This window comes from Pantherophis guttatus, chromosome 3, assembly GCF_059756535.1.
Source record: "Pantherophis guttatus breed Tessera chromosome 3, ASM5975653v1, whole genome shotgun sequence".
In the NCBI taxonomy this organism is placed as follows: Eukaryota; Metazoa; Chordata; class Lepidosauria; order Squamata; family Colubridae; genus Pantherophis; species Pantherophis guttatus.
Window position 1 is genome coordinate 54,777,546 of NC_142065.1, and position 11,989 is coordinate 54,789,534.

Genomic DNA, 11,989 nt, shown 5'->3' on the forward strand with positions numbered 1-11,989 from the left:
CCATATTTGGAGCAGTATGGCAATTGTCAGTACAGCACGCTAGATCATACTGATAGCAAAAAAAAAAAAAAAAATGCGTTGGCAAAAATTAGAAGATCTAAATGGCTTCAGTGGTTGATTGGAGAAGGCAGCATCATGAAAACATGCTTAACAAAGATGGGACACGTTGATGCTGTCCCAGTTAGGAGAATATCACCCTCCAGGCAGATTCATCTTATATGGGTTATAAGGGGAGTTGAAGGGTGACTGCAGGATTTCTGGTAATTAACACAGTAGTGTCCCTGCAGGATGTTCCACTGTAGATAATAGGGAAGCTTTTATGTTACTTTGTATGTTTACATGTACCAAAGAAGATGACCCGCTTTGGGTGATGGCTCCTGGAATATCTCACCTCCAGAACTCATGACAGAATATTGGATGTTATTGTGAGTTCTTTGTCTGATTTGCAGGGAATCTATAACTCCTGTTGCTAGGACAATCCTTGTGTGCTGCTCTTCTATATTGTGGCTTATCTTTGGACTGTTTTTAAAACTTATGGTTGTACTTCCTTGCCTGAGCTGAACATCCACTGGTTATGATACCTATTCTGATTACGTATTTCCATTATAGTATAAGCACAGAATTTATTTGGTTAAAATAGTGGGATCTTCTGTATTGATTCACTTAACAACCATGTTACTAATTTAACAACTGCAGTGATTCATTTAACAAATGTGGGAAGAAAAGTCGTAGTATGGAGAAAAACAACAAATTTCTCAGTAACATAAATTTTGGGCTCAATTGTGGTCGTAAGTGAAAGACTATCTGCATTTCTCTTCACTGATGGGATAACTATACTAGGTTTGGTTTCTTGCATATTAGAAGTCCAATATTCTCTCTTATTGTAGTAAGGTGGGCGGCCAATAAATTTAATAGATAAATGAATATTGGACAGAAATGTAATCTTGTATTTTAGTTTTGGCAGAAAATGTATTTCCATCCAGTGTGTTAAATGTCGTAAATGGGGGGGGGGGGGGAGAGAAGCAACTGAACCATATAGTCTTCAATAAGGATGCTATATATCATTCAAAAGAACTGTAAATACAGTTATATAAGAATACAGTCTCAGTTCCATTATGATCAAATTCAGCCTTGTATGCTCTTCTGCTATGTCATCCTTCTCCAAACCCAATAAAGCTGCTCAAAATAGAAATTAATGGAGGTTCTGTCAATGTGATTTCAAAATAGATTCATGGTAACCATTAATTCGTTTCTATGACACCCAGTCTGAGTATCTTCTTCTGCCTGACTCCCACACAGGCTCTTAGTATTTTGTTTGGATGAAGACAAGTTATATTGAAATGTGAAATTATCTGGCACTGATTTCTAACCCTAATACTTCTCAGGTTAAATCAACAAATGATTCCTATATAGATTTCATAATCTAACCTAGTGATAATATGTAACATTGCCACTTTACAAAAGTAATCTGATCACATTTTCATACCATCACTACTTTCACTCCCCAAACTTCCAGAATCGCTATGAAGAAAATCTGTGGTTATCTTCAGTTCTGAAATATTCAAATCAAAAAGCAAAGTCAGTCCTGATCTCAGATGTTGCAATAACAAAAATCTGACCACCACCGAATTCCCTATAAAAGGTATAGAAAATATAAAATGAGAAAACCCACTAACTTGACATGCACCTTGCCAGGCCTAAAAGGTGGAAATGGACAAAATACGGGTAGTCCTTAACTTACAACCATTCATTTAGTGATTATTCACAGTTACAGTGGCACTGAAAAAGTGATTTATGACTAGTCTTTGCACTTATGGCCATCAGAACATCCCCATCAAAATTTAGGTGCTTGGCAACCGGTATGTATTTATGATGGTTGAGGCATCCCAGGATCACCTTTTTTGACCTCCCCAATGGGGGAAACTGGATTCACTTAATGACTGTGTGATTCACTTAACGGCAGCAATTTGCTTAAGAATCATGGCAAAAAAGGTCATAAAATCCATGTAACTCACTTAACAATCGCCTTGCTTAGAAACAAAAATTAATTTTTAAAAATTTGATTGAGCTACTAAGGAGACGCTGCAAAGCTGCCAACTAGCATTCCCCTTACAAAATTTCTAACTCAGCTGGGTGTCAAAAGGAGGCAAAAACTTCCTCCCAAGGGGAAGCAGAGCCATGATATCTGAACAAAAAGTCTAGCTTGGCAACCGTATCAACCATGCCCAGAAATAAATGTTTTCAGCTAATTCTGTTCACATCACTGAAACAAGAGATGCACAGTTGACACATATTAAATAATAATTAATAAATAAAATATTAAAGACTAATAAAACTAAGAGAGAAAGTTTGGTGTACAGGAGTGGTTAATGCATCAAGATAGAAACCATGAGACCATTAGTTCTACTGCCACCTTAGGTACTAACACCAGCTGAGTGGTCTTAAATTTTTATGAATTCATTGATGCATCATTATCTGAGATTCCATTTTTAGTGCATGTTTGAAATAATATCCACACTTTAAAAATATTCTTGAACAAAATAACTAGGAAGTAGGAAGGAAGCCATATCTTCGCAATGATAGTGTTGAAGATTGCTTCTTTACTTAGCAAAATTAGGAGTAATTTGTTTCCCAATACTGCTTGAAGACTGGTGATTGCTTCTGTCCAGTCCACTTGCCGTGAATCTTCTCTCCTTGGCCAACATAATGTGAATCTTGGGCAGAGCAGCATCATTTGGAGGGAAGGTTTCTTGGAGAAGTTAATCAGCAACCCTGTTTACTCAGAATCATTGCATGCTGTTGGAAAAATAGGCTAGTTGGCCCCAATTTTCTCCTCCCTTCGTTTTATTATTTAAGTAAGCAGAAGTGGTTTCTCTGAGGACAAGTAAACAAGAAAAATGGCTGGCAGGTCATAATCTGCACTAGAAACTTTACCTTGAGAAAGATGTTCTAGCTAGTAGTCACTAATAACTAATAACTAACTTGTGAAAATCATGAATATGATAGTCTGCTAAAAAAATTGTTCAATAATCTCATTAGAGAGTAAAAATAACATCAAATCAGAGTGCTTTGCATCTTGTGCATTATTTCCATTTTGTGTTTTAAGTCAGTCTGGACTCCTGGAAACTACATGGACAAGTCACCCAATTTTTTCAGCACAAGTTTCTCTTTGCTTTCTATCTGGGGATTAACTGATGATTAATAACTGGATTTGTGCTTAAAGCAGAACTAGAACTTGCAGTCTCAGTTTCTAGTGGAGTAAGTACTTCAACCAAACTGGCTTTCACTTCTGTACTTTCCATTAATTTCAGCAAATGTTTCTTTAAAAATTGCAAGTACTGCAGTACTTTACACATTTGCTCATTTAAAATGATAACTTTGAAATGTGATTACAGTATACAAGGGCAACATTTTGTGCAGTTCTAAATAAAACAAACTAACAAGTCAAGACAGTTCTGAGGTTTAGCCCTCTTGTTGTTTTAGTGTCCTAAAATCATACTTAATTTTTGCATGGCAATTGTACAAAATAAATTAAATGAACAATTTCTAGGTCACGAGATCCTATTCCCCGAAGGATATAGGAAGAAAAATACCCAGCAGTAGTATTGCCTTTGCGGTTCATTTTCTTTTTAGCGCTATATTAAAAAAAATTTCCAGCGAGCCTTTTCAGTCGATTTTTTAAAATTATTATTTGTAAATGCTTTTCTTGTTACGGCCATTTAATGGGATTTATGGATTTAATGAACGCGATTTCCGAGAAGAGCAACCAAACTACTTTAATAAACCGAATAGCTCGGCCCGTGCTTCGAAATATCAAATTCTTTCAGGAAACCACCGAAGATGGACGGTGCTTTCTATTTTCCATGTGTTTTTACATTCCTCCTGTTTTATAGCCTGATGTTTTTAACCCTTTGTAAGCCCCCAGAGTAGCTTAGCGAGGAGGCGGCCTTGGGAAACTAATTTGAATGGATTCCGGGTAAAAAGCGCTTTGCGTTTTGGACGGGGTTCAGATATGCGAGGAGGCAGACTCGCATCCTTTCCGTGATCCGTTAAGCCCGTGTTTCTCAGCTTCAGCAACCAAGATGCGTGAACATCAACTTCCAGAATTTTCTCGCCAGCACTGGGTGGAGAAATGACCTGGCTGGCGGCAGGGGAATTGTGGGAGTTGAAGTCCACACATCTTAAAATTGCTGAGGCTGAGAACCGTTTCCCGCCCAGACGAACACACGCCCGCGTTCGCTGGGGAAAAAACAGAGAGAGACGAAACTACATCCATCCGACAAGTCTTTTCCCGCCTAAGCTAAAAAAAACTCGAAGCTGCGTCCACTGCAGACCCCAAACAAAAAAACCAACTGAGGCCCCCGCTTCCCCGGCCATCTCGTTCGTCTGTCAAACCCAAAGGCTCCACGTGGTCTGAGCACTTTCGCGCGGGTTCAGGCCGGCGGGGAAACTTGAGGCCTTCCACAAAAACCGTCAATAAGAGCGTGGAGGTGGGGTGGGGAAACAAAGAGTTGGGATTCCTGCTTCAGCCAATGGGATGGAAGTTCTTCCAGTTCGGACCATTACCGCTCAAGAAACCGATGAGTGATTGGCCGTTCATCCAACGGCCTGGTGAAAGTAGCGTAGGAAGGCGAAATTTCCGTTTCCGGTGCTTGGAGCGCTTCAGATTCTACGCTTTCCTTCACCGACAGGTCCTTTGTGCAATGAACACGATGGGCTCCGATTAAACTGTCCAATGCCTGCCCAGTGGGCGGAGTTCCAGCCTGCCGGAGGTTCCAAGATGGCGGCGGGTGCGTGAGGCGCGATACTCCGCGCGCGATTCCCTCTTGCTGGCGCTTGCCGCCATGAAGGGCAAGGAGCGCTCGCCTGCCAAGGCCAAACGGTCCCGCGGTGGCGAGGATTCTTCTTCGGCGCGGACCGAGCGGAGCAGTAAGAAGCCCAGCAACGGCGGTGGGAAATCTGCGGGCGGCGGCTCGGGCGAGGGCGGTGGCAGCAGTAGTCGGCGGAGCCTTCATCTGGAAAAAGCGAGCCGGGCCAGTAGCCGTGAATATGAATCGGCCGCGGTCGGAGGCTCTGGGAGCGGCAGCGGCCGCCACGGCTACGGCGGGAGCAACAACAGCAAAAACGCGGAGTCTTCCTCGTCCTCGCGTGGCAGCAGCGGCCGCGGCGTCGATTCCCGCGCGCCCCCCTCCGACTCCGCCGGCAGCAGTGAGTACAAGACGCTCAAGATCAGCGAGCTGGGCTCGGCGCTGAGCGACGAGGCGATCGAAGACGGCCTCTTCCACGAGTTCAAGCGCTTCGGAGACGTCAGCGTCAAAATCAGCCGCCTGCCCCCGGGCACCGGATCCGGCGACGAGCGGGTGGCCTTTGTCAATTTCCGCCGCCCTGAGGATGCCCGGGCTGCTAAGCATGCTCGCGGCCGCTTGGTCCTCTACCATCGGCCGCTGAAGATCGAGGCCGTTTATGTAGGGGGCAGCAGCGGAGGGGGCAGCAGCCGGCGACGCGGCAGTCGTTCCCCAGCGCTTTTGGACAAGGAGTCTCCCTATGGGGCCTCAGCAGTGGGGGTGGCGGGGGCATCTCCCGCCACTATCAGGCACCCTGCAACTGGGGCCACCCAGAGGGCCCTCTCGCCTGCTGGCGGAGGGGCAGGCTTAGGGTACAGAGACTTCCGATTGCAGCAGCTTGCCCTGGGTCGTCTGCCCCCGCCGCCTCTGCCCCGGGAGCTGGAAAGAGAACGAGACTACAGCGGTTTCTATGATCGGGTGAGGCCCACCTACAGTCTGGATCGAGTTGCTGGAGTGGCGGCCGCTGCGTTTCGTGGGGTTGGTACAGGAACGGCCACTGAAGAAGAGATCAGTCCTGAAGATGACCAGAGAGCTAATCGCACCCTGTTTCTGGGTAATTTGGATATATCGGTTACAGAGTCAGACCTTCGTAGGGCTTTTGATCGCTTTGGGGTTATCACCGAAGTGGATATTAAGAGGCCAAGCCGGGGTCAAACTAGCACATACGGATTTCTTAAATTTGAGAATTTGGATATGGCCCACCGGGCTAAGCTTGCCATGTCTGGTAAAGTGCTGTTGCGCAATCCTATTAAAATTGGTTATGGTAAAGCAACCCCCACCACGAGACTCTGGGTGGGTGGTCTGGGACCCTGGGTACCATTGGCTGCTCTTGCCAGGGAGTTTGATCGCTTTGGTACTATTCGTACCATTGATTATCGTAAAGGTGACTCATGGGCCTACATCCAGTATGAGAGTTTGGATGCTGCACAAGCTGCTTGTACCCACATGCGTGGCTTTCCTTTGGGTGGGCCAGACCGTCGCTTGCGTGTGGACTTTGCTGACACTGAGCATCGGTATCAACAGCCCTATTTGCAGCCATTGCCACTTCCACCCCCTGCTCACTATGAGCTGGTAGCAGAAACATCAGCTTTTGGAGCACATCGTGGAGCCCCACCAGATCCACTCCGAGGTGCTCGGGACAGAACACCACCACTGCTCTATGGTGATCGTGATAGAGACTTATATGCTGAAACAGACTGGGTGCCTCCTCCACCTCCAGTTCGGGACCGAGGCAACCGAGCAACTGTGTATGATGCACTTGAAAGTCTGGAAAGGCGTCGAGATGGTTGGTCTTTAGAAAGAACTCGTGGGGAAAGAGAGCTTGGTAGTAGTAGAGACCCACCTAGGAAGCGAAGGCTAGTGGAGGATGGGGGTCGACATTTGGATCGATCACCAGATAGTGAACGTTCATCTTCATCTCGTAAGCGTCACTGCCCTGCTGTAGCATCTCCTCAAGATCGTAGTCCTGAAACAGGCTTAATCAGAGACCGCTATAATACTGATACTGATCGGCCCTCTTCTCGTTTACTCTTGTTGGATCGTCCTTCACCAGTCAGAGAGCCGCGTAAGGGGAGTTTGGAAAGAGGCCAGAGTGAGAAGCGGGAACATAAGAGTTTGATGGAAAAAGAAAGAAAACATCGCACACTTGCATCAACTGCCATCCAAGAGTGCAAGAGTCCAGCTAAAAAGGATGAGCATACTTCTGAAGGGAATAGTAGCAGTGGATCTCGGCTGAAGCCACCCCAAAAGCAGCAACAGCAGGATGGAACCTCAAAGTCGGGATCATCTACCAAACTCTGCTTAGCCTGGCAAGGAATGCTTCTGTTGAAGAACAGCAACTTTCCATCAAACATGCACCTGTTACAAGGTGACCTCAGCGTAGCTAGCAATCTGCTGGTGGAAGGAACAACTGGTGGCAAAGTGGCCCAACTAAAGATCACACAGCGTCTTCGTTTGGACCAGCCCAAGTTAGATGAAGTTACCCGCCGTATCAAAGTAGCAGGACCCAATGGATATGCTATTCTCCTTGCTGTGCCTGGTACCACAGACAACCGTGCCTCATCTGGGGCTGGTGAAGCTAATACCACCTCTACCCAGCGGCCATTAAGAAACCTGGTGTCCTATCTTAAACAAAAACAGGCAGCTGGAGTGATAAGCCTCCCAGTAGGAGGCAACAAAGACAAAGAAAACAGTGGAGTCTTGCATGCTTTCCCCCCCTGTGATTTTTCTCAGCAATTCCTGGATTCTACAGCAAAGGCCCTGGCTAAATCGGAAGATGACTATTTGGTCATGATCATTGTTCGTGGTGCTTCTTAAAGTCCTAATGCTTTCTGTGCTTATCCTGCTGCTTCATACAACTCCCCCCTCCTCCAGTGTCTGCCAGGTGCTAAGCCTTAGCCAATACCCTAAGTATAATTTTAGATCTGTAGTTACTGTTATTTTCCCTTTATTTTCTATAAACTCTAGAGAGCAGATATATTAACTGTTCACTAGGCTACCCTCAACTGTCTTGCTAGTGACAGTATAGTAAAAGGGATGGCTTGCTTTCACTAAAATATGAAATATTGAACAAGCTTGCCTCCCTCTTTTTTCTTTTTTCTTTTTAATTTGTCCTTGTTCATTTCACAACTTTAAAGTAGGTATAAAATCTTTTCCTATACTTACGTTCTAAATTGCCATACTTAAAACAAAAATGGTTCATGCCCATTCTGAGAGCTGCAGCTTCCATTAAACTATAGTTATGATTTCAGAATAATTCCTAGTTTACAAAATGTAAAATTAAATTGAATTAACTCATGGTCGAGTCCATGTAACAGCTGATATTAAGCCTTGATGGTGCACTGTAGTTTTCTTTCAGTTGGGTTTTCAGTTTTTGTTCCCAAATTCAGAGAAATGAATACCCTTGAAAAATGTTCCTAAATGGTATTTTGCTTTGTTGATTTTTTTAAAAAACTTGTGTGCATTTAAGGGTTGTAGTTGTAATGAGAGCTTTACTATAACCCATGAACATCATGAACTTCTGTATTAAAGAAGCAGGTGGTTACTGGTATCATTGTTTTTGCCCATTACTAATTGTAATAGGCACAATGAATTCTAAAGTATAACTTGGGAACACAAGTTTCAAAGATGGCACTTAACTTTCATGAAAAGTTCTGCCACATAACCATTTCAATTATCATTCTATCCCTGTGGAAATAGAAAAGAAACTTAACTGCTCAATATTTTCCAGGTAAAATATAATAGGCATTATGCGAGGTTTTATAGTCTGGTTTGCACTGTTTTAATCTTGACACTTTTGCATTCACTAAAAAAACATAATTCGATTGAAAGTAAGCCTTTAAAAGCAGTTCTTTTTAAAATATGTGATAAGACTTAGGAGGAAAGAATCAACAGTTTAAATGTGTGACTTTTTGCTTGGTCTCTTTTCTAGTCCAATATTTTTGTTCATTTGTAAAGCCACTGTATAGTAATAATATGTTTCTCATGTGTAAACCAATTCTCAAATTTGAATAAGTACAATTACGATAGTTGAAAAGTGGCTTAATGAAACACTGCTCAATGAAATATTGGAAAATATGCTATTCTTAAAGTATTTTTTTCAAGTAGAGCCTCACTTCTGAAACTATTACACCCTTTCACTCTTTAAAAATGTGGGTATAGTAACCTAAATCCCACAATTCTGAAATACAAACTGAAAATATAAATTGTTCTGTAATAAATGAAACTTGGAACTGTGAACCAAATTAAATCCAGCCACTGTTATAGGCAGAGTCACTAAGACAGATTTGTGTGCCTGTACTGCATAATATTATTGGATTATCCATAATACTGCATTTGTCAAATGCAATATGCTAGTGGCTACATAAAGAGTTTTCTTAGTGTATTTATTTGGATAGGGAATTTGCTCTATGTTGAACTAATATATTAATTTGAAAGCCATCCTTGTATTTTTTTGGAAAATCTTTAATATCCGATTCGAAAGTCAAACTTGTTGGCAATAGTATGCATACTGATGTGCTCTCCTTGTTAAAAAAATCCTTCAGAACTTGAATTTGAGGAAAAGTGAACATACTGGCATTTTAGGCAACCTTTGGGAACCGGTGTTGGGAAACCCTACACCATGGATTTCTTTTTCTATTTTAATTGAAAATTATGTTCAGTGCTGCTTCTTATGATTTGAACTGGGTTAAGGATATGTGAAATGGGCAATTCAGCTTTCCAAACCTTTTATCTAAGATTTTTTTTTAAAGAAAGAAGATAGTCCAGTAGTAGCTATAGAAAGAAAGAGAATGTTAGGAGTCCAATTTAGACTAAAATGATAACCAACATTGGATGGCTCAGCACTTAGTTATAGCTGCTATAGCTTTTTGTTTGTATTAGAATAACAGCAGTGCAATTATTCATTTGAGCCAACCTCCAAGACTTCAGCATAGCAAAAGTTAAGTTTTGTGACACATCTGTATGCAGAAAAAGAGGATTGTGATCTTTTGTATATGGTATTATGAAGCGTTAAGGCAATGTATATTTGAATGCTGCAGATGTTCAGAAATTTGTTTCCAGAGTTATAACATTAGGATGGAGAATGTGTTTTTTCCTGACAGTCACTTAATACCACTTTTGGGGGAGCTGGGTAAAAAAATCTTAACTGGCTTGATGTCCTTAGGATTTAAATTCTATAATTGGAAACTTAAGAGTTTGGGTCACCCCCCTCCCCCAAAGTTAACTAGGAGCTTTGCATTTTGACAGTTCATCATACATGGCTGGCTGTCAGTGGAGTATCAATTTAAGGCTACCTCATTTACCAGGATCCACTTTTATGTTTATACAATTGCCTCCCAATTTGGATTATCAAAATTTGGAACACCGGGAGGCAAGATTAGCATTTTTAAAGCCAATATATTTAGCATGGGTCTTTTCTTCCCAAGATATATAAGGGGGAAAGGAAGAAGCCTTCCTTAGGAATTTAAACAAGTAGTAGGAGTTTGACTATGTTTTAAGAGTAAAAGAATGTAGGAATACATCTGAATTGGATAAAAATGGAAAAGTTAAGGGTAGCCACTTAAGTGTACAAAAGAATAATCCATGTAGGGTGCCTGATTGAATGTATTGCAAAATTATAAAGTAATTTGATGTATGTTAATTTTTCTTGCCTTCGGTTTTCCCCCCTGTAAACAATATTAGCTGCTCCAGATGTGTCACTGAAGATAAACATTTCCCTTTACATTATCCAAACTAAAGTATTTTGGAACAACTAGAAAAATGTACACAGATGTGGGTTGAAGCGAATCCGATGCATATTTTAGCTAGTTTTCTCCAGTAAGTAATGAGTCTGTAGTTGGAGATAACATAGCAATGTGAAAAAATACACTTGCAAACAGAACACTAAATATCATGTTCTTGTTTGACTTTTTGAAAATGAGAGAAATTGTATGAATTGTGAAAATTCAGTTGATTTTTCTCCTGTATGTTTTTTTTAACTAGTACAGCTGATTTTTTTTCAATCTCTACCCTATATTTTAACTCCCTGAACTACTATTTGTGCATTTATATACAGATGTTAATTCATTTCAAAAGCTTTGTGCCAGTGAAGGGTGATTGGTGTTTTCAGACATTACTTAGAACGTTAATAGCCTTGTAGTTCGAACAGTTATCTGTAAATGTAGGGGGAAGATCTCTTGTAAACATTTGTACTGAATAACCTCTTCTTTCCTCCTGAAAGCAAGGCTAGTGAAGTGCTGAAGACCACAAGGGATTCCAAACTCTAATGGACCTTTGCGAAGAAAAGCGTTGGCTTATGTGGAATTTACATGGGCCTCATGGAAGAAAGCTTATCTGTTTAGTATTTGTGCATTTTACTAAAATGGCAGCTTAAAAAGTTGTGTATCTGCTATTTGTGATGCCAATGCCCATGTTTTAAAGTGGAAAATTGACCTCTTTGCTTTGTGCTGTGTACACAAGATTTCTGCAAAAGTAAAGGAAAAAAAACCTTTTTATGGCTCACACAGCTTAAAATAGCTGTCACTCAAAACATGCGCTCACAGTCGAGCTGATTTTGTTTCATTCTAAATAAATTGTTTCTTTTGAGGAAAGTGGTTTTTCTGCCTGGAAATGAATTGACGACAAACCTTTGACCCCTTTGTTTGCAGCTGTGGGGGTACTTTACAACTGCTCCTGCTGCTCCTCCTCCTCGATCTGATAGTTGTGGGTCTCAGACAAGAAACAGGGAAACCTTCGCTTTGATATTGACCATCTTTTGTATCAGATCTGAAGAAATCTAGTTTGTTGTGTTGCTGTGTCCTCTTGTGTACGGTGAATGGGGATCAATGGCTGCTATCTCCTCATCTTTACGAGGAAATGGTGCTGTTGCTGGCATGCAAGAAGCAGGGAAAACATCTTAAGTCTCAGAACAGTGTACAGATCTGGGACTGTTGATTTTGAAGAGCTGGAGTTCCTGAATTTTAAGTTCTTGATTTATTTTGTTCACCTAACTTGTTTGGCCTTAGTTCTGATTTTAATTTGAAGAAAGTTTGAAATTGCTTTGCATCTTGCTCATAACCTTTTCACCAAATTGAAAAGAAAAAATAACTCATAAAAAAATATTAAATGATAGCGCGTTTCCAGACACAGTTGAAGAGCTCCTCCAC

At 41.6% G+C, this 11,989-nt stretch overlaps 1 protein-coding gene across 1 annotated transcript; it reads left to right on the plus strand.

The window, feature by feature from the left end:
* Positions 1-4,664: 4,664 nt before the first annotated feature.
* RBM15 (RNA binding motif protein 15) lies at positions 4,665-11,434 on the plus strand. The gene is made up of 2 exons (XM_087889607.1): positions 4,665-7,728; positions 11,065-11,434. The coding sequence occupies exon 1, from the start codon at positions 4,845-4,847 to the stop codon at positions 7,659-7,661; it is 2,817 nt and encodes a 938-aa protein (XP_087745733.1). The 5' UTR covers positions 4,665-4,844; the 3' UTR covers positions 7,662-7,728; positions 11,065-11,434.
* The last annotated feature ends 555 nt before the right edge of the window (positions 11,435-11,989 follow it).